General features: G+C 34.7%; 2 protein-coding genes across 3 annotated transcripts in view; one reads left to right on the top strand and one right to left on the bottom strand.

The window, feature by feature from the left end:
* LOC136036471 (uncharacterized) overlaps window positions 1–14472 on the bottom strand; it is an 85614-nt gene extending 71142 nt beyond the window's left edge. Inside the window, exon 1 of the mRNA XM_065718728.1 lies at window positions 14342–14472. Coding sequence (XP_065574800.1) covers window positions 14342–14406 — 65 coding nt within the window. The 5' untranslated portion in view covers window positions 14407–14472. The remainder of the gene's footprint in view (window positions 1–14341) is intronic.
* LOC136036469 (proton channel OtopLc-like) overlaps window positions 1–23103 on the top strand; it is a 74416-nt gene that overhangs the window by 15971 nt on the left and 35342 nt on the right. For both annotated transcript variants that reach the window (XM_065718720.1, XM_065718718.1), the window contains 2 exons: window positions 4377–4475; window positions 11718–11832. In XM_065718720.1, the coding sequence (XP_065574792.1) occupies window positions 11731–11832 (102 nt within the window). In that variant the 5' untranslated portion in view covers window positions 4377–4475; window positions 11718–11730. The remainder of the gene's footprint in view (window positions 1–4376; window positions 4476–11717; window positions 11833–23103) is intronic.

The following is a 23103-nucleotide window of genomic DNA, read 5'->3' as shown; positions in this document are numbered from 1 at the left end:
ACCACATGGTTCAATACTATTACGAATACCATGGTTCAATACTATGAACCACATGGTTCAATACTATTACGAATACCATGGTTCAATACTATGAACCACATGGTTCAATACTATTACGAATACCATGGTTCAATACTATGAACCACATGGTTCAATACTATTACGAATACCATGGTTCAATACTATGAACCACATGGTTCAATACTATTACGAATACCATGGTTCAATACTATGAACCACATGGTTCAATACTATTACGAATACCATGGTTCAATACTATGAACCACATGGTTCAATACTATTACGAATACCATGGTTCAATACTATGAACCACATGGTTCAATACTATTACGAATACCATGGTTCAATACTATGAACCACATGGTTCAATACTATTACGAATACCATGGTTCAATACTATGAACCACATGGTTCAATACTATTACGAATACCATGGTTCAATACTATGAACCACATGGTTCAATACTATTACGAATACCATGGTTCAATACTATGAACCACACGGTTCAATACTATTACGAAGAAAACGCACATTTATGGTGAGCCTTCCCTGGAAAAATACCGGACCTTAAACTGTTTGAGCAGGGAATTGAAACTTCTTTTATTTGGTTCTTAAACGTGATAGTTTCTCTCAAAAAGTGTAATTACTGCCAATACCCCTTCCAGTTAATGAACTTGGATAAGGGCTTCCCTCTTTTCCCTAAAATTGTGAAATGCTCTTTTGTTAGTAACTGTTTATTAGTAACTTCAAACTTTTAAATGAAATGAGTCAAAAAAATAATAATATTTCAGAGATTAGAAATAACTCATATCCTGAGGTGTTAATTTGATTTGAAAAATCCAATAAGAGTAAATAAAGAAAAACTATATAGAAGAATAGAAATATAATTAACTGCATTAGTATACGGTTTCAGAAAACGTAAATACACCAGAAGAAAACAACAAACTGAGGGTGCGAATTGATAAAATAGCAGAGCGGCTCAGTCGTTGGCTCATTTCTTGAGCCTTTTACAAGAATTTCACCTGAAGAAACCTTTTGTATAAATTATAAATTTACATACTACCATTTTTGTAATACTTGAAATTGTTTTTTCGTTTCAATTAGAACAAGTAAGCTCCACTACTCACCACTACGGATTCTGAGCATTACCACTATTAATGCTCATGACCACGACCTACTCAATATTTGCTCGCAAACCATAATTTGGGAACCACTATCTTAGGGGACTTTGGGAACCACCATCTTTTGGGTATCACTTTACAAGAATTTTACATAAAGAAACCTTTTGCATGAATTATACATTTACATACTGCCTTTTTTAGAAGAGTGAGGTTATACCTCTCTCCCTCTTGAACCTTCTAAAAAGCTTTAGTGTCATCTGTGCTTTACGGGAACCCAGATGTATTTTCATCTGTATGGTTTTTATTTGTCAAGATACCCACACACAAAAAGCAAAATCATAATCTAAATCAAAAGTACAGAAAAAAGAATAGTTATTAGAATAATTACATTCGTGACTCCTAATTGAATTTCATGATTCAATTCACAAGATGAAGCATGAAACAAAATAGTAAATTTTACCAAAGCAGTTATTTTTGTTGTATATCATACAAAAAATTCGAAAATTGTGACAAATAAAACATTTAAATGAAAATTAGCAACTTTTAAATCAATCTGCAGGGATTGTTACAGCAATACTTTGAATTGACAAATCAACAAATTACGTAATAATTGATTTCCCAAATGTTTGAAAAAACTGTTTTTAAAAAGTAAAGAAAGTATGAATAAAACTTAATCAATACCAGACTAATTAAGCTAGAGTCATTGTTTTTATTATAACGATATTAAATCCCAAAAGTTTTACTTTTTTCGATATTGTAATGATAAAAGAAAAACAGTTTGAAATTTATTTTGTTGTCATTTAAGCGCAAATGACACCCCTTACATTTATCGAGCTTAGGCCATGTAGCCCAACTCTTATTTGTAGTCATTTTTGTTCCTTTTAACTTTTACGTGATCATTTATTCTAAGTTTTACTAGTTTTAGTATTCGTGCATTCATCAACGGTATGTGATATTTTTGTGTTTGATACAATTACTCTTTATAATTTCTGTTCATTTATGGTTTCATTTTGTCATTCATAGCGATTCGCGATTCACACGAATAGCGCTAATTGCGCCATTTGCTTCTCCTTTGTTCATCATTTTTGCCGATCTTGCTTTATCACTAGTCTGCTATGCAGAAAGCATTATGGATTTTAATGTGCTATCCAGTGTAATAGTGAATTTTTCATTTTGCTGCTTTTGGAAGCATGGATTGCTCTTTATTTAAATTTTGTTACCACGAACTCTTTGGTTATATCGTGAAAAATCGCTTATAAACATTGAAGTTTCATAATCTTGTCTTAGTGTACAGTACTGTAACGTCGAAAAGTACTCTTTTTACCAGGGTTAGCAACTCGGATAAACGTCGAAAAGTACTCTTTTTAACAGCGTAAGAAACTTGGATAAACGTCAAAAAGTACTTTTTTTTACCAGCGTAAGAAACTTGGATAAACGTCGAAAAGTACTCTTTTTACCAGCGTAAGAAACTTCGATAAATGTCAAAATGTAATCCACTATCTTAAGTGGAATGTTGAATAATCTTCTTTTTATTTACAGTACTATAACGTCAAATGCCTCTTTTAATAAAAATTCATAAAAATTTAATTTTGTTTTTAGTACTCTTGGCATGGACTGCTCTTTATTTACATTTTGTTACCCCGTACTCTTTGGCTATATCGTTAAAAATCGCTTATAAACGTTGAAATTTAATAATCTTCTCTTTATCTACAGTACTGTAACGTCGAAAAGTACTCTTTTTACCAGGGTTAGTAACTCGGAAAAACTTCGAAAAGTACTCTTTTTACCAGCGTAAGAAACTTGGATAAACGTCGAAAAGTACTCTTTATTAGCGTAAGAAACTTGGATAAATGTCAAAATGTACTCCACTGTCTTAAGTGGAATGTTGTATAATCTTCTCTTTATTTACCGTACTATAACGTCAAATGTCTCTTTTAATAAAAATTCATAAAAATTTAGTACTCTTGGCATGGACTGCTCTTTATTTACATTTTGTTATCCCGAACTCTTTGGCTATATCGTTAAAAATCGCTTATAAACGTTGAAATTTAATAATCTTCTCTTTTGGTACAGTACTATAACCTCGAAAAGTACTCTTTTTACCAGGGTTAGTAACTCGGAAAAACTTCGAAAAGTACTCTTTTTACCAGCGTAAGAAGCTTGGATAAACGTCGAAAAGTACTCTTTATTAGCGTAAGAAACTTGGATAAACGTCAAAATGTACTCCACTGTCTTAAGTGGAATATTGTATAATCTTCTCTTTATTTACCGTACTATAACGTCAAATGTCTCTTTTAATAAAAATTCATATAAATTTAGTACTCTTGGCATGGACTGCTCGTTATTTACATTTTGTTATCCCGAACTCTTTGGCTATATCGTTAAAAATCGCTTATAAACGTTGAAATTTAATAATCTTCTCTTTTTGTACAGTACTATAACGTCGAAAAGTACTCTTTTTACCAGGGTTAGTAACTCGGAAAAACTTCGAAAAGTACTCTTTTTACCAGCGTAAGAAACTTGGATAAACGTTGAAAAGTACTCTTTATTAGCGTAAGAAACTTGGATAAACGTCAAAATGTACTCCACTATCTTAAGTGGAATGTTGTATAATCTTCTCTTTATTTACCGTACTATAACGTCAAACGTCTCTTTTAATAAAAATTCATAAAAATTTAGTACTCTTGGCATGGACTGCTCTTTATTTACATTTGTTACCACGAACTTCGGCTATATCGTTAAAAATCGCCTATAAACGTCAAAATTCAATAATCTTCTCTTTGTGTACAGTACTGTAACGTCGGAAATTACTTTCTTTTTTACCAGGGTTAGCAACTTGGATAAACGTCAAAAAGTACCCCTTTTACCAGCGTAAGAAACTTGCATAAACGTCAAAAAGTATGCCACTATCTTAAGGAGTATGTTGTCAATAACTTAACAATTTAAATAATCTTCTATGTATTTACAGTACTGTAACGTCAAACGCCTCTTTCAATAAAAATTCATAAAAATTTGATTTTATTTTTAGTACTCTTTACATGGACTGCTCTTTAATTAGATTTTATACCACAAACTGTTTGGTTGATTGGTTAATAATCACCTATAAACGTCAAAGAGTACTCCACTATCTTAAAGGTAATATTATCAATAACTACTATTTAAATAATCTTCTATATTTAAATAAACATTAAATAATTGAATTACAATTTAAATAATACTCTCTTTATTTACAGTACAGTAACGTCAAACGCCTCTTTTTACCAACGTAAGCAGCTTGGACTTTTACGAGCGTTGAGACCAAAAGATGCAAAAGAGAGCCAATTGGCTGGAGAGTAAGTGAAAATACGTCATTTTTCTAATAGAAAATTCACCTGTAAGTAACTGCTATGACACTAATCTACCTTTTCATGTTATTTTAACATACCCTATTCAAGAGATGGTATGGCCCACGACAGATGGTACGACAAAGGTATGGCCCACGGGCCTTCATTGACCTCCAGAGAATTTAGTTATAGCCTATATTCTGGATGTGTACTATATTTTAGATGTAGCCTATATAACATTGAATTGCACGAATCTTTCCACAAAATATGATAGTTGTCAATTTAGCTATATATCTAGTAATCAATATTGGGTTTAGATAAAAAATTATGCCAATATATGATATATGATATTGTGAGAAATAGTATGAATAATATAATGTAAAATATTCACATAAATAATACTTTGTAAAATTTATTTGAAAAGAAGCTATATATGGAAGTTATTAGTCATACTAATTTATAAGCAAGTAAAGATTTATAAAATAATTGCTAATATTAATTTCTTTGTTTTGAATATCTTCTGCAAAGTGTCTTTGCAAAAAAAAAAAAAAATCATTACGTATTATACATCCTGAAATGACACATTGAATTGACGTATAAAAAGATTATGATTTTAATATGCTTATGAAGTATATCAGCTCTCAAAATGCACATCATCTGTATCTTCGAACTAATATGCTATTTTCTTTTTCTCCGTTGTGATTAGTGACATCTAGATTTCGTGTATGCTTTAATTCTGGTTCCATTTCAACTTAGTATTTTAGTAAATTGTGAGTGAGGGAATTCTTTGTAAGAAGGGTAAGTGGTTTATTCAGCTCTGTTTTGTTCAGTAATCATGATGTGATTATAATTCTTGATAGTGTTCGAGAATGTACTCTAAGAAGTCCTTGACAAAGTTTAACATTTGACACAGAAATCGTAACAAAATTTTCAGTTGTTTAAGGGTATTGTTTTTTTTGCGTCGTCTGGGCCCACTATAGCTTCTTTTTTTTAAATAGATATGATAGTGACAAAAATGACATACATAATTAGAATAAATATAAAAAAACTTCTGAATTTTTCTGTATGGAAGGGAAAGCGAAATATTTGGCGTTATTTCATTTCTTCCCATCTGTGTATATTATGGTGTTGGATTATGGTTTCAAATAATTTCAATTGTCATTTATTTGGCAATCACATTAATGGAAAGTAAAACGCATGTAATTCCAAAATTCGACCTCTCCCTTCAGGCACGATTTTTCAACTTCCCCTAATTTTTTATGGCACTTGGTATTAACCAACTGACATATAGCGATCAGAAATTCTGTCGGTCTGTCTGTCCCGGTTTTGCTACTTTAGGCACTTCCAGGTAAGCTAGGACGATGAAATTTGGCAGGCGTATCAGGGACTGAACCAGATTAAATTAGAAATAATCGTTTTCACGATTTGACCATCGGGAGGGGAGTGGGGGGTCGGTTAATTCGGGAAAAATAGAAAAAATGAAGTATTTTGAACTTACGAATATGTGATGGCATCTTAATGAAATTTGATGTTTGGAAGGATATCGTGTCTCAGAGCTCTTATTTTAAATCTCGACCAGATCCGGTGACTTTAGGGGGAGTTGGGGGGCCTAAAATCTTGGAAAACGCTTAGAATGGAGGGATCGGGATGAAACTTCGTGGGAAAAATAAGGAGAAGTCCTAGATACGTGATTGTCATAACTGGAATGGATCTGCTCTATTTGGGGGAGTTGGGGGGGGGGGGGGGTTAATTCTGAAAATTAGAAAAAATGATGTATTTTTAACTTACGAAGGAGTGATCGAATCTTAATGAAATTTGAAGTTTGGGAGAATATCATGTCTCTGAGCTCTTATCTTAAATCCCGACTGGATCCGGTGACCTTGGGGGAACTGAGGGGGGAACCAAAAATCTCGGAAAACGCTTAGAGTTGAGGGTTTGGAATGAAACTCGGTGGGAAAAAAAGCACAAGTCCTAGATACGTGATTGACATAACTGGAACTGATCCGCTCTCTTTGAGGGATTTGGGGGGAGGGTTAATTTTGAAAAATTAGAAAAAATGAGGTATTTTTAACTTACGAACGAGTGATCGGATCTTAATGAAATTTGATTTTTGGAAGGATCTCATGTCTCAGAACTCTTATTTTAAATCTCGACCGGATCCGGTGACATTGGGAGGAGTTCAAGGGGACCTAAAATCTTGGAAAACTCTTAGAGTGGAGGGATCGGGATAAAACTTGGTGGTAAAAATAATCGTAAGTCCTAGATACGTTATTGAAATAACCGGAACGGATCCATTCTCTTTGGGGGAGTTGGGGGAGGCGGGTTAATTCTGAAAAATAAAAAAAACATTTTTAACTTAAGAAGGAGTGATCGGATCTTAATGAAATTTGATTTTTAGATGGATATCGTATCTCGGAGTTCTTATCTTAAATCCGGACCAGATCCAGTGAAGGGGAAGTTGGGGGGGCGGAACCTAAAATCTTGGAAAATGCTTAGAGTGGCGGGATCGGATGAAGCTTGGTGGGAAAAATAAACACAAGTCCTAGATACGGGATTGACATAACCGGAACAGATCTGCTCGCTTTGGGGGAGTTGGGGGGAGGGTTAATTCTAAAAAATTCGAAAAAATGAGTTATTTTTGACTTACGAAAGAGTGATCGTATCTTAAAGAAATTTCATATTTAGAAGGACCTCGAAACTCAGATCTCTTATTTTAAATCCAGACCGGATCCAGTGTCATTAGAGGGGGCAGAAATTTAGGAAAACGCTTAAAGCGGAGAGATCAGGATGAAACTTGGTGGAAAGAATAAGCACGAGTCCAAGATAGGTGACTGACATAACCGGACCGGATCCACTCTCTTTGGTGGGGTGGGGGGGAGGGGTAATTCGGAAAAATTAGAAAAATTAGGTATTTGTAACTTACGAACGGGTGAACAGATCTTAATAAAATTTGATATCTAGAAGGGTCTTGTGCTTTAGAACTTTTATTTTAAATATCGACCAGATCCGGTGACATTGAAGGGAGTTGGAGGGGGAAATAATTTGATGTTTAGAAGGAACTCAGGTCTCAGAGCTCTTATTTCAAAACCCGACCAGATTTTTTGACATTGGGGGTAGTTGGAGGGGGAAACCGGAAATCTTGGAAAACGCTTATAAATGTCGTAGATACGTGATTGACGTAACCTGACTGGATCCGTTCTCTTTGGTGGAGTTAGGTGGTGGGGTTCAGTGCTTTGGCGAGTTTGGTGCTTCTGGACGTGCTAGGCCGATGAAAATTGGTAGGCGTGTCAGGGAGCTGTCCAAATTTACTTAATAAAGTTGTTTTCCCCGATTCGACCATCTGGGGGGCTGAAGGGAGATGAAAAATTAGAAAAATTGAGGTATTTTCAACTTACGAGTGGGTGATCTGATCTTAATGAATTTTAATATTTAGAAGGACCTCGTGACTCAGAGCTCTTATTTTAAATCTCCCGACCGTCATTAAGCCTCTGATTTCCCTTTAAAGCAATCTATTGATTCTTAGAATTTTTCTAGAGCTCATACCATATTAGCTCTTGGCTCTTCCGACCTCGTCACAAGTGCCATATGAGCTCTTAACTCTTGTTTTTGAGCTGTTATTTATTTTTATATAATTACTGAAAAAATATGATCCCTATTTTTTAAACGATGTATACATTTTAACGTTAAATATATTTTACGTTATGTATATTTATATAGCGTTACTAGCTGTTGGGATGGCGCTTCGCGCCACGCCAACACCTAGTTGGTCGGGCGCTTCGCGCACCCCCCAAGCCCCCCCGCGCGCGTAAGTCGTTACGCGCCATTGTAGTTGTGTCCCTGTGTCCCACCTGTGAATATAGATAGATATATATATATGTTTTTAACCACGTAAAACTTGCGAATATACAACATTCTTCGCTGTCCCATTGTCTGTGCATATAAATAGATTGTCGGCTTTACCAACTCTTGAACATGCAATAGATAATTGTCTATGGGAAAAACAATCCGTATTCAGATCTATACCTTATTATTCTAACGATTGCCTTTGAGCTTTGTTGATGGTGATTGCTAATCGAACATTCCCTGTGTCCCCGTCGTCATTTATGTATCCCCCTGTGCCCTCGGCGTCTCCGTTGTAGTTGTGTCCCTGTGTCCCGGTCGTCATTTACATTCCCTGTGTCCCGGTCGTCATTTGTGTCCCGGTGTTTTTTTCTTTTTAGTTTTTTACCTTTTTTTATTTTTTTCCTTTTTTTTAAGTTTTTTTCTTTTCAGGTTTTTCTTTTTTTAGCTTTTTTTCGCGCCATATTAGTTACGCGCCATTGTAGCTGAGTCCCTGTGTCCCACCTGTGAATATAGACAGATTTATATATGTTTGTAAAACTTGCAAATATGCAACATTCTTCGCTGTCCAATTGTCTGTGCATATAAATTGGTTGTCATGTTTACCGACTCTTGAACATGCAACATATAATTGTCCATGGGAAATACAATCCATATTCAGATCTATACCTCATTATTATAATGATTACCCTTGAGCTTTGTTGATGGTGATTGCTAATTGAACATTCCCTGTGCCCCGGTCGTCATTTATATATCCCCCCTGTGCCCCCAAGCGTCCCCGTTGTAGTTGTGTCCCTGTGTCCCGGTCGTCATTTATATTTCCTGTGTCCCGGTCGATGTTTGTGTCCCGGTGTCCCAGTCTGTAATTTCTCTTTGAGTGTCCCGGTCGTCATTTGTGTCCCGGTGTCCCGGTCTGTAATTTCGTCAGTCGACAAACCTGACGTCAGTCGACAAACAACTTCATGACGACATACAGCTCAATCCTTATAATGACGTCAGTCGACAAACATGACGTCAGTCGACACACAAATATACAGACAAACAACTTATTTTTATATATATACTAGCTGTTGGTGGGGGCGCTTCGCCCCCCCCAAGCCCCCCCGCGCGCGTAAGTCGTTACGCGCCATATTAGTTACGCGCCATTGTAGTTGTGTCCCTATGTCCCACCTGTGAATATATATATATATATATATATATATATATATATATATATATATATATATATATATATATATATATATATATATATATATATATATATATATATATATATATATATATATATATATATATATATATATATATATATATATATATATATATATATATATATATATGTTTTTAACTACGTAAAACTTGCGAATATACAACATTCTTTGCTGTCCCATTGTCTGTGCATATAAATAGATTGTCAGGTTTACCGACTCTTGAACATGCAAAATATAATGGTCCATGGGAAAACAATCCGTATTCAGATCTATACCTCATGATTCTAATGATTGCCCTTGAGCTTTGTTGTTGGTGATTGCTAATTGACCATTCCCTGTGTCGCGGTCGTCATTTATATATCCCCCTGTGCCCCCCGGCGTCCCTGTTGTAGTTGTGTCCCTGTGTCCCGGTCGTCATTTATATTCCCTGTGTCCCGGTCGTCATTTGTGTGCCGGTGTCCCAGTCTGTGATTTCTCTTTGAGTGTCCCGGTCGTCATTTATATTCCTTGTGTCCCGGTGTCCCGGTCGTCATTTGTGTCCCGGTGTCCCGGTCTGTATATACATTCGTTTTTGAATTGGTCTTTTTTTTAGTTTTTAGTTTTTTACCTTTTTTTAGTTTTTTTTAGTTATACCTCATGATTCTAATGATTGCCCTTGAGCTTTGTTGATGGTGATTGCTAATCGAACATTCCCTCTGTCCCCGTCGTCATTTATATATCCCCTTGTGCCCCCCGGCGTCCCCGTTGTAGTTGTGTCCCTGTGTCCCGGTCGTCATTTATATTCCCTGTGTCCCGGTCGTCATTTGTATCCTCGTGTCCCGGTCTGTATATACATTCGTTTTTGAAATGGTATATGATGAAATAAACTTTTGTATTTTTCCCCTTTTTTTCTTTTTAGTTTTTTTTTATTGTTATTTTTTTAGTTTTGTTTTTCTCCTTTATTTTTCATTTTTTTTCTTTTTTTATTTTTTTTTATTTTTTAGTTTTTCTAGTTTTTTAGCATTTTTAGTTTTTTTATTAGTTTTTAGTTGTTTTTTTTTCTTTTTAGTTTTTTGCAGTTTTTACCTTTTTTTTAGTTTCTTTAGTTTTTTTTACTTATGTCCTGGTCGTCATTTATACTCCCTGTGTCCCGGTCGTCATTTGTGTCCCGGTGCTTTGTTGATGGTGATTGCTAATCGAACATTCCTTGTGTCCCGGTCGCTTTCTCTTTGAGTGTCCCGATCGTCATTTATATTCCCTATGTGCCGGTGTCCCGGTTGTCATTTGTGTCTCGATGTCCCGGTCTGTAATTTCGTCAGTCGAAAACATGACGTCAGTCGACACACAAACATGACGTCACTCGACAGACACACACACACAGACAACTTATTTTTATATATATAGATAGATATGTATTTTAATGACGCGTCATTTTAATTTCTTTTCATTTGCAGTCCTTCTTAATTTTACACATCAAATGCCTTTAACATTGTATTTGTTTAGTACTTTTTTGCTACATTGTTTCTGAAAAGATGTTCGAGCCCTCCTTCAAATGTTTTAATTTCTCCTATCTTTTAACGCTATATAGAGGTTAAAGTTATATATATTTTAAGTCATGTATATTTATATAGCGTTATATGCATTTTAAAGACGCGTCATTTTAATTTCTTTCATTTGCAGTCCTTCTTAATTTCACTCATCAAATGCCTTTAACATTGTAGTTATTTAGTACTTTTTTGCTTTATTGTTTCTGAAACGACGTTTGAGCCCTCCTTCAAATATTTTAATTTCTCCTATTTTTTTAACGCTGTATAGAGGTTAACAATATATATATTTTACGTTGTGTATATTTATAAAACGTTATATATATTTTTAATGACGTGTCTTTTTAATTTCTTTTCATTTGCAGTCCTTCTTAATTTCACACATCAAATGCCTTTAACATTTAGTTGTTAAGTACTTTTCTGCTACATTGTTTCTGAAACTATGTTTGAGCCCTCTTTCAAATATTTTAATTCCTCCCCTCAACACAAAATTCCTGGCTATGTTCCAGTCAGTAGTATTCTGAATTATAAGGCTGTAATACTGAACTTGTTATTTCTAAAGAGGTTTTTAAAACTCTAATCATGATTGCTTTTAATTTAATTCATTTGCAGTATTTTGTGTCAAAGTCAATGATTCCATTATAAATTAATATTTTACGTATTTATCTGAATTGCAGCAACAGTTTCATAATGGTACTTAGTGCATTGTATGCAAAGATGCTTATTATCATGGGAGTAACGTTCCCTATTTCTGAAATCATCTCACCGGAATTCACCGACTCTTCTTATTCGGTAAGTTCATCAAGCTAATGAGCCTTCTAGTATTTTTCAAATGAATTCACTAACGTATTTATTATATTGTTATCGAAAATTATATTTGCGCAGTTATAACTTTGGTAATTTTCTAATATATCTAATACGCAGCTTCTTACTTGAAAAACAAAAAGATGTAATCAGCCTAGGTATGATTCTAAGTCGTACAAATTTGTGTTTTTGGTTTTGAACTTTTTTGTATTTATGCGGTAATTTTTGATTTTGGTAATTTTTTAATATATTTTATGTGCAGCCTGTTACTTAATTTCAATTTTACTGATACAATACAAAAACAAATACAATAATAAAGAACAAAACTGAATTTATGCTAATTTATGCGCATTTGTGATTTTGAACTTCTTTGTATTTATACAATAATTTCAGATTCTGGTAATACTGTAAGCTACAAATTTACCAGATATTGCCCTCTCCTCTTCTAGAGATTAAGATTTTAGTGGGTTTTTTTTCAACGGGCGTGACTTCGGTTTGGCCAGAGCGTAGTTCTACGGAGTTGGAACGAAGCAGTGGAGGTTGGGATTGTATTTCGTCTACTATACAAAATACTACTGCTACTACTAACGACTCGCCGCAGCAGCCACCTGAGACCAACAGAGCTACGCACGCTCATCCTCCATCCCAATCTATTCAAAGCCTCCCTTTTACACCCTCCAATGAAGGTCTCATTTCTTTTAAATCTTGCTTTATGGCACCCTTCCACCCAAGACGAGGATGTCCTGCTTTCCGTTTAGCCCTAGATGGTCGGGTGAAAAGCAAAATCCCCACATGGTGCCTTAGCCATCTCAACCTTTCTTTTATTGTAGCCCAAGAAAGAGGGATTGAATAAAATTTTTCGTACAGCCTACCATTTGAAATACGGTCAATCAGCCGGGCACCCAGAACAATCCGTAGGCAATTTCTCTGGAAAACATCTAGCAAATTTTCATCCACTTTTTGGAACGCCCATTCCTTAGAGCCATACTTGACCACTGTCATTACAGTAGGTTCTAACGTTCTAATCTTGATTTTTAGACTTATCTTGCTATTCTCCCAAACATTTTTAACTGTGAAAAAACACTCTGGGCCTTGGCTATTCTACTTTTAGCATCTTCACTGCTCCCACTGTCTTTACTAACAATACTACTAAGGTAAGTGAAACTGCCCACCTGATCAATATTTACGTTACGCAACGTCACCTTTTCATCTTCACTTATTCCTAGCCTTAATGACTTAGTCTTCTAAACGTTATTTTCAAACCTATTCTAGCACCCTGAACTCGCAAAACCTCAAAAGTTCACTCATTTTCCTCACACTTTCATCAAGGACATTTAAAGCTTGAGCATGATCTAAGTCCAGGAGAGTTTTTTTTTCTCCACATTTGATTTCGTGGTCTCCCATTACCTTTCATGTGCTTCTTAAGACTAAGTCCATCAAAATGATTCATATAAAGGGGGATAGAACACAATTCTGCTTAACTCCTGATTTAACACAAAACCAGCTGCGAACCTCATTTCCTACCTTAGCCGCAGCAGTGTTATTCTCGTACATAGCACTAATCACTTTAATATATTTGTCTGGTACACCATACAAGGATAAAACCTTTGCTAAAGCTCTTCTATCAAAAGAATCGTACGCTTGCTCATAATCTATAAAACTGAGGACCAAAGGTGTTTCACAACTCAGACAGTTCTCAATTATTAACCTGAGAGTGAAACTTTGGTCGACTCATTCTCTACCTTTTCTAAAACTGAACTATTCTTCTCTTAAAACTTTGTCTACAGCATCTCTCAGTCTAAAAAGTATCATATTACTGAGTAATTTGCTACCTACAGAGACCAGACTAATGCCACGATAATTACTGCACTCACTCTTATCACCTTTCTTATACATTAAGGTTTTTCTAAAATAGTTAGGTACTTCCCCTTTTTCAAAAATCATATTCATAATCTTCAGTAACTTGTTTTTAACCTCAAAGCCACCATATTTAAGACACTCATTTACCATGCTATCAGCACCCGGAGCCTTATTATTTGTCAATCCTTTTATTACTGTCGCCAATTCTTCCCCACAAACAAATGTTCCTTCACATCCAAAGTATCACGAACTAGTTCATTTTCCTCTATATCTTTTCCTGCAACTCTATCTTGGTTTAGCACATTCTCAAAATATTCTGCCAATCTCTCTTTAACTCTTTTCTTATCACTAATTCCAGCCCCATTCCTATCTTTAAGTGGGAAAAGTCTGGATTGACTACTCCTTCTCAATTTACTAACCCACCAGTACAATATTTTACTATTATGTCGTCTTGCTGCATATTCCAGATCCTTGGCAAGTTATAAACAAGCATATATTACTAGCAATTAACAAACCGCACCTAAAATGAACAGAAATTAAGATGAACATTCTCATCAAAAATAAAATAACACTTACTGTTATAAATAAAGAAGGTAAAAAGAATAATCAAGTCAATCTTAAGATGAACAGAAATTACCACAAATGCGAGTAGGATTGTCGCCTTCTAAAAGACAGTGGGGTGCCAGTTCTGTGAGGTGCCATGAGATAGGGTCACTATAAATTTCCAAATTTGCTTGTTGGTTGCCGTCATAGAGATTAACTGCCAAAAAAGGCAAGACTTAATTATAATTAAATTATATTCAAAATCAATTATGACAATGAATTAATTTTTAGATTAATAAATTATTAAAATAAATTATAATAATAAATTGCAATTAAAATGTATCCGTGAAAAGTCAGTTCGGCTGCTGTTATTCAGAAGGTATTACATGATTTTTTCGGATAATCTAGATTTATTGCTCCAATTCTTCCAACAAAGCAATTTCTATCGATTAGTTCAATTTATTTTCTTCCGTCTCATTTGCTCCTAGGATGTTTAGATGATTCATATCCCCAAATAGGCTGGGTTCTCTTTTCCGGACCTGAAAAATATTTAAAAACTAGAATATTTTGCATTTAAGTTATTTTGGTCGTATATTGGAGGCTTAAAAGGATTTCTCTTATATAAATTAATTTCTACAAAAGAAGTTTTCGATGAAAAGAAAAGTGCTATACTAAGCTTACAACGCTCAGAAATAAAGCCAACAGCATTTCAAGGGCGAAATGAACGAATAGAAATTACAACAAATTACGGAGTCAAACTTAAAATGAACAGAAAACCGCCACAAAGGACAGCAGTGCTAGCACCTCCTGGGCCTTCCAAGGCAAAAACCTTATTTGGGCTTCGCGGAAAACAGTTTTCATTTCGAGCTGTGTCTGTTATTTTTCATAGCATCAACAAAAAAGGAAAGAAAATCACCATAGTAACCAAGATTACCAAAAAGAAGTAATAAAATGCAGATTGACAGTTTAGTCTATACCAAAATTCATTCATATATTATTATATTAATATTCACTGACATATATGTCATACTCTGACGAGGAAAGCTTGGGTCTAAAAGGCTGGAGCTGTTCCAGGGTTGTCAGAGGGTTTGGGGTCTGCTCCGTCATAAGCTCCTTTCTTCGTCACTATCCCTGAAAGAGAAATCCTGGTCGTGTGGCCTCATAGTGGCATCAGGATGGACCTTTTACGAGTTTTCCTAATCAAAACTGTGACTACTTACTTTGCCGGAGGGTGACCTTGAGAAGTGGTGCCCCTCGAGGAAATTATAGCCTAGTAAACAACATAGGATTTGCCCTTGATGTTTTATTAGCGGATAAATCTTCTGGGCTTCGTCTGTTTTAGTAGGCTTTTTGGTCATCTTCCTATTTAATTTATCCACTATGGGTTGTCTCTCCGTTGTTAAATAATATTTTTAGGCATGGATATTCAATAATTCAGAGGTAATAAGCTTGAGGTTGCTTGTGCAGGATTTCGATTCGTGCTGATATAAGAGCATTTCCAAATATGGAAAACCTTGTTGTGACCAGGATAGGCCCATGGTTACACCAAGCGTCTATTCATACTGGAAGGCCCATAATTCAACATGATATTCACATGGTGGTAAGACAGCTAGCCTTTTTGATTATGTAAATCGAAGACTAGCATGATCGAGACAATATACTAGGGTATACAGGAGTGCTGTTATTGATAGGAACCGCTATTCACAAGGTCTATTTTAATTAGTTGATTATCCAGCTCAATATTCCCTAAAAATTTGACCTCAATGCCCTCAGCCCTTTCCAAGAGCCAGGATCTGAAAAGGATGTCACTCATAAGGGCGTTTCTACAATATCTCAGGATTTGCTAAGGTATTAAGTTAAATATTTAGTAAAATGTTTAAGGGGAAGTTGCACTACATCTTAAGTTTCTAAATATATCGTGGTTGTCAAAATCATGAAATGATGTATTGAAGCGTCTATGTATTGATCTCAGAAACGGCTACGGTATTAAGCTTATAGGGATTTAAGGGAATGCTAAGGGGCTGCTAAACTAAATCAAAGTACTCTTTATGTATCCAGGTTTTCAAAACGGCATGTATTTAATATTTTAAGAACAATTAAGGGCTATTAAGTTGAAACTTTCAGACTATGTTAAAGGGTTGGAACTGAAGATGTTGATCTTAATGGCACTATTGGCTTACCCCTTGCTATGTAGGTAACGCAATCCAGATAAATTGCGTCTTAATTGGTTAATTCTATAATCCCTCAACTCTTTTTAATTGTCACTGCACTAAAATTCCCCAACGCTCGAAGCCAGTGTGGGGGAAAAAAATGATCCGGCTCTAGCAACCACTGCTCTTATTCTAAAAATTTGACCCACACTCTTTGGTTGCACTTTCCAAAGATATCAACTCCACTGTAAAAGATATCTCTAATGATAAAGGATTCTTTTTCTTCTATACCGAACAACCTTCTTCTCTCTCCCTGTACTCTACCTCGGCGAAAGTTATAAAAATTAGCAGAATTAAAAATGTAAAAAATCTTACTATTTCATAAGTCGAAAGCTGTGTCAAAACTCAACTAAAAAAAGACTTCATAAACTGTGCAATTCAAAGTATAACCTCAGACGCAGAGGCGCAAAGCTCCGACCAATAGCGATTAAGGCGTATGATTGACCTTCTGAAGTTAAGGCCGTGATTAAGTGAACTTGAAAACATCGAGCTTCAGAATTGAAGTAAGGTTACCCTTCTGTCTTTTAATTCTCTAGAGATCGTCGATTGTCAAAACTTCAAATAGCACCAATTATCAAGTCTTGTCAAAAGTTTTGATTGACAGCTTCCTTTGGTGAGATGCTTCAGCCAAGAAATAATAATATATTTGACAGTGTCTTGCAAAGCTTGGTTACCGACCAAGGGAGATTAGAAAATGAGCAAAAGAGCACTATCATTCTCAAGTACAAAATGCCCATGTATATGCAACTGTGACGGCATGCATAGAATGCATTTTAAAATTTATTGTTTTTTCCACTTTATTTCCTAGGGATAGGCTATTTAAAATACCTCATTTCATTAATTCGAAACTAAACAGCGAACTTAGTTGAAAGCTTTCTTCGAGGATTCTTAGAAAACCAAAGTTTTCTTACAAATTAAATTAAAAAAAAAAAAACTGAAAGTAAGGAGTGACATTAAAACTTAAGACGAACAAAAATTACTTCGTATATGAAAGGGACTGCTTCCTCATGAACGCCCCGCTCTTTACGCTGAAGTTTTTTACTGTTTTAAAAAATAGAGTTAAGAGGAAGAGTCAGACTTTAGCGTGAAGACCGGGGCATTGATGAGGAGACAGCCGCTTTCATATATGAAGTAATTTCTGTTCGTTTTATGTTTTAATGTCACTCCTTACTTTCAGTTAAAAACACTTGTTTTTATTTAATTTAATTTCTTAACGTTTTTTAATCAATGCATGTTTTGATTTATGCTCTCCACAGATGAATAATTAAAACGAAATTTGGGTATTTATTTTTTTGGCTAAATGGGTTTCTCATAGTTTTGACCAAACGATTTTGAGAAAAAAATAGGAGCGAGGAAGGAGGTATAGTTGCTCTCCGATTATTTGGTTACCTGAAAAGGCAACTAGAACTTTTAATTTCTTACGAATTTTTTTATTAGTAAAATTATTAGTAAAAATAAATTTTACTAGTTAAAGACATACGTAACTTACAAATTAGCTTACGTAAGGAACTTCTGTATTCTTACATTTTTATTACATATATGAGGGGGGCTCACCCCCTCAACAGTACCTCCCTCTTCACACTAGAGCTTAAATTTTGTCCCGATTTCTTAAGAATGACCCCTGAATTACAAAAGCCGTAGAATAAATAGTTGAAATTCTAAAAATACTTTAGCGTAGAGAGCGAGGTATTAGGAGGAGGTGAGCCCCTCATATGCGTAATAATTTCTGTTCCTTTTAAGTTTTAATGCTGCTCCTCACTTTCAGTTGAAAAAACTTTGTCATATTTATTTTTTCATTGTTTTTTTTTTAATAATAGTAGGAAATCCTGCGCTCCCTTCATGGAAATTTTCTTCCTCCATGAAAAGTTTCCCCAGCATATCCCTCTCTTCTCAACCCTGCCCCAGACCAAATGAAAACGCCCCTGAAGACGTCTGTACACTTATAAGGATTTAGTTATAAGGATTTCCGACTACGCTGAATAAAATGGCTATCTCAGAATTTTGATCCGGTTACTTTGGAAAAATAATTAGCGTGGGACGGGGGCCTAGGTGCCCTCCGAGATTTTGGTCACTTAAAAAAGGCACTAGAACTTTTCATTTCCGTTAGAATGAGCCCTTTTGCAGCATTCTAGGGCCACTGGGTTGATACGATCACCCCTGAAAAAAAAACAACAAATAAACACGCATCTGTGATCTGCCTTCTGACAAAAAAATACAAAATTCCACATTTTGCAGATAGGAGCTTGAAATTTCTACAGTAGTGTTCTATGACTTTTAGGCAGATCACGGATGCGTGTTTATTTGTTTTTTTTTTGTTTTGTTTTTTTTTCCAGGGGTGATCGTATCCACCAAATTGTCCTAGAATGTTGCGAGAGGGCTCATTCAAACGGAAATAAAAAGTTCTAGTGCCCTTTTTAAGCGACGAAAAAAATTGGAGGGCACCTAGGCCCCCTCCCACGCTAATTATTTTCCCAAAGTCAACGGATCAAAATTCTGAGATAGCCATTTTATTCAACGTAGTCGAAAAACCTTATAACTATGTCTTTGGAGACGACTTACTCCTCCATAGTCTCCGTGGGAGGGGTTACAAGTTAAAAACTTTGACCAATGCTTACATATAGTAATGGTTATTGGGAAGTGTACAGGTGTTTTCAGGAGAATTTTTTGGTCGGGGAGAGGGGTCGAAAAGAGGGGGATATACTGGGGGAACTTTCCATCGAGGACTTGGTCATGGGGGAAGAAAATTTCCATGAAGGGAGCGCAGGATTTACTAACATTATTAAAAAAAACAATAAAAAAATATATATGAAAAAGTTTTTTTTCAGCTGGAAGTAAGGAGCAGCATCAAAACTTAAAACGAACAGAAATTATTACCCATATGAGGGGCTCACCTCCTCCTAATACCTCGCTCTTTACGCTAAAGTATTTTTAGTAATGTCAACTATTTATTCTACGGCTTTTGTGATTCAGGGGTCATTCTTAATTAATTGGGCCAAAATTTAAGATTTAGTGTAAAGAGAGAGGTACTGACGACGGGTGAACCCTCTCATATGTGTAATAAAAATATGAGAATAAAAAATTCTTCACGTAAGCTAGTTTATAAGTTACGTATATCTTTTACTTATAAAACCATTCGTAATAAATTAAATTTCTAGTTGCCTTTTTTTATTAACCAAAAAATTGGAGGGCAACTAGGCTTCCTCCCCCGCTCTTTTTTCCCAAAATCATTCGATCAAAATTATGAGTAAGCCATTCAGCAAAAAAAAAAAAAAAAAAAAAAAATTCAAATTTTGTTTCAATTATTACTCTGCGGAGAGCCAAAATCAAAACATGCATTTATTCAAAAACATTCAGAAATTAAATAAAAAAACAAGTTTTTTCAACTGAAAGTAAGGAGCGACATTAAAACTTAAAACGGACACAAATTACTTCGTATATAAAAGGGGCTGCTTCCTCATCAACGCCCCGCTCTTTACGCTAAAGTTTTTTACTGTTTTAAAAAGAAGAGTTGGGAGAAAGAGTCAAACTTTAGCGTAAAGAGCGGGGCGTTGATGAAGAAGCAGCCCCTTTTATATACGAAGTAATTTCTGTTCGTTTTAAGTTTTAATGTCGCTCCTTACTTTCAGTTGAAAAAACTTGTTTTTTTATTTAATATATTTAAAATCAGCATTAAAATGCGATTCTTTTGATGTAGCTATTGGTACCAAAATTCCATTTTTTAGAGTTTCGGTTACTATTGAGCCGGGTCGCTCTTTACTACAGTTCGTTACTACGAACTGTTTGATAAAGTTGGAGGACAAGCAATATAAACAAAGGTATTTATTTCAAATGACAATACAATTAAGTATGTAACTACAAAGAAGGATAGAATGTAAGGAAAATGAATTTTCCTGTTACCGGTACTAGACGATTAATCTTATAAGTACGGCTCTTGTATTGGAACCCCCCGTGGAACTTTGGGATCAAAGCATCAATGAAGAATCCTTTCAGCTTGGGAAAAATCTTTTCGGTCCAAAAGCCTGGATTGCGGTCTATCTTTTCAATGTAGAAGTCTTTCTGGGTAAAAATCATGAAAAAGCAAGAATATAGCTGAGCACATTCAAGCTGACTGATTGTACTTGGTAAAAGTAGTCGTGGCCTCGTTTTGGGGTTGACCAGTCCATTCTTTCCAACTTCCATGCAATAGTCCGCCTTAGACTCTTTTCGGTTCTTTATCCACTAGCCTATCCCCAAATTTCTCGCAGTTTCGCAGTTCCATACCTCGCTTTGATTTAATTTTCCCCATGATTTCGGCTTTGTGTGCATAACTTTCCTGAAGGCTCCTGACTATTTCTCATTTCTATGTTTCTTCATTGCATTGAAATAATTTATGAAAATTTCACACTATTAACAAGCAGCTGATTATTCCAGCTTGTCATTTTCGTCTCTAGGGGTTATTATCGGCGATCTGAAACGATTCTTTATGGCAACCGACTTGTAAAAATTTCAGGTAGCTGAAAATATTCTAGGGGACTGTTAGAAAACAGGAAAATACATCAAAAAATGGTTCCAATCATCTTATAGGTTATTGTCTTCTGCACATGATAGTACCAATTTTGTTCCAAAAGCAATATCCTTCATAGAGTACACTTGTGAAAAATCCCTAGACATTTTCTAAGATTTCTAAGCAATTAGAGGAAATAGAACAAAATCCTTTCAAACATTTTGTAGCATCTTCAAGAAGCTATGGCCTGATATTAAAAGCGGCATCTTCCGCCAATGAATACTTGAGTACTTTTTAAATATAAATTTTCAATTTAACATGGGATTTTCGAGTTCCATCAGTTCACTTAATCACCCCCTTAACTAGAAAACTTACCTAAGCTTTTAAAGCTGTTTTTTCCTGTATGAGTTACCAGCAACCTGCAATCTAGTGGACTCTTAAACACGGCTCGTAATCTCCAAGGAAGAATATTAACACGACAAAAAGATGCTTAATAAATAGCAAGGACCAGGAGTGAAGCAATGAATTTAAAGAGGGAATGATATGAAGCTTACGAAAAAGACATTTATCTGATAAATAGGTCCAAAGGCCCCCAGCAGATGTTGAACTCGATCAAAAGTCATTATGTTCATCTGGGTTGTCAAAATGACATATTTCCCGCACTGTGTCTTGCAAACACTAACGTAAAATGATCAATAAGAGAGTTTATAAAAGGTCAGAAACAGGGTCGTATCCAGGATTTTTTCGGGGGGGGGGGGGGGTAAAAAACTTTAAAAACACCATCAAAAATTGTCTATGTTAATTTTTGTTACGTTTTTTGCGATTCGAGATTTTTTTTGGGGGGGGGGTGGTCAAACCCCCCTGGATACGACCCTATTGTCTAATTTCATTTTCATTCATATGCAGTGTTTTGAACATTCTCCCTCGAGAAGTATGTCTAGTGTGTATTCTCAAAATTACTGTTGACTCAAAAGCTTAGTTCAAGAGCCGTTCCAAACTTTTGTTTCGAATTGAACGAAATTTATGCAACTTTGCTAATAAAAAAACATAAATAGTCTTTTTATAAGCTTTAAAAAGAAGTTTTACAAAGAAAAGTAAAGAGCCCTTTTAATACTTAAAACGAGCATAAATGAAGTCCTATAATAATTCGAAAATAAAACAACCAGAAATTACTGTAATAGATTAATTAAGACATTTTTTAAACATAGTTTTTGTAATTAGTAAAAATATTACTGTTAAATAAAATCATGGATCTTGAATTGCTGAGATTCCCAGGAAAAAACATCATTATATTATAATATAATGATAATTATTAATTATATTAATATATAATTATTAATACATTAATCAGCTAAATATTCAGCTTATTTTCTCTAGTTCATTCCAGTCACCTTGGTTATTCATTTTTTGCGTCGATATTTCAAAGAATTAAAGCGCAGTGTTAAAAATACATATAGTTTCAAGGTAAACACAAATGACCCAAAAGACTTTATAAGGCTTACGGTTAAGATAGGGGGGGGATAACCAAATTCATGATTTAAAAAATGTCTGTTCGTTTTCAGTACCTGTTACCTTTATATTTAGCGTGATCATCTGTTTTAGTTTCTGTTCGTTTTTTGGTTTCAATTATTTTCAGCAACTGACTGAATTTATCTCCACTATCCGGAGAAACTGGTATTTTTGATTTTAGAATACATAAACGTATTTAATCAAGGGGGTGGAATTAAAAGATAGGAGAGGTGCATCATAGAAAAAAAATGAATTTTGAAAATATGTAAAAGTCTTGAGACTTCAGGGATAGAAATTGTAATGCCTTACTAATCAAACAACGTCCTTGACTTGTTTGGCAAACATAGTGACTGTATATAATTGTTAGTAAAAATATTCGAATAAAACCACATTTGTTAGCAAGATATATATGTATGGATCTACTCAAGTTTTTAAGGATAACAACAAAAAAGGTTGAATCTTACGAAACATTCAGGAATCATAAACACACTAAAATAAAGATTTGGGTTGTCTTGATTATAAATTTGTGTTTTGCATTTACTAAAAATCTATTCAAGCTAATAAAATAATATAATATGATAATAGATAAAGTAATATAATATAATATAATACAACATAATATAGTATAATAATACAATTAATAATATAATAATA

Source organism: Artemia franciscana, chromosome 15 (genome assembly GCF_032884065.1).
Source record: "Artemia franciscana chromosome 15, ASM3288406v1, whole genome shotgun sequence".
In the NCBI taxonomy this organism is placed as follows: domain Eukaryota; kingdom Metazoa; phylum Arthropoda; class Branchiopoda; order Anostraca; family Artemiidae; genus Artemia; species Artemia franciscana.
Note: the sequence above shows the minus strand (reverse complement) of the source record. Positions and strands in the feature narration are given on the sequence as shown.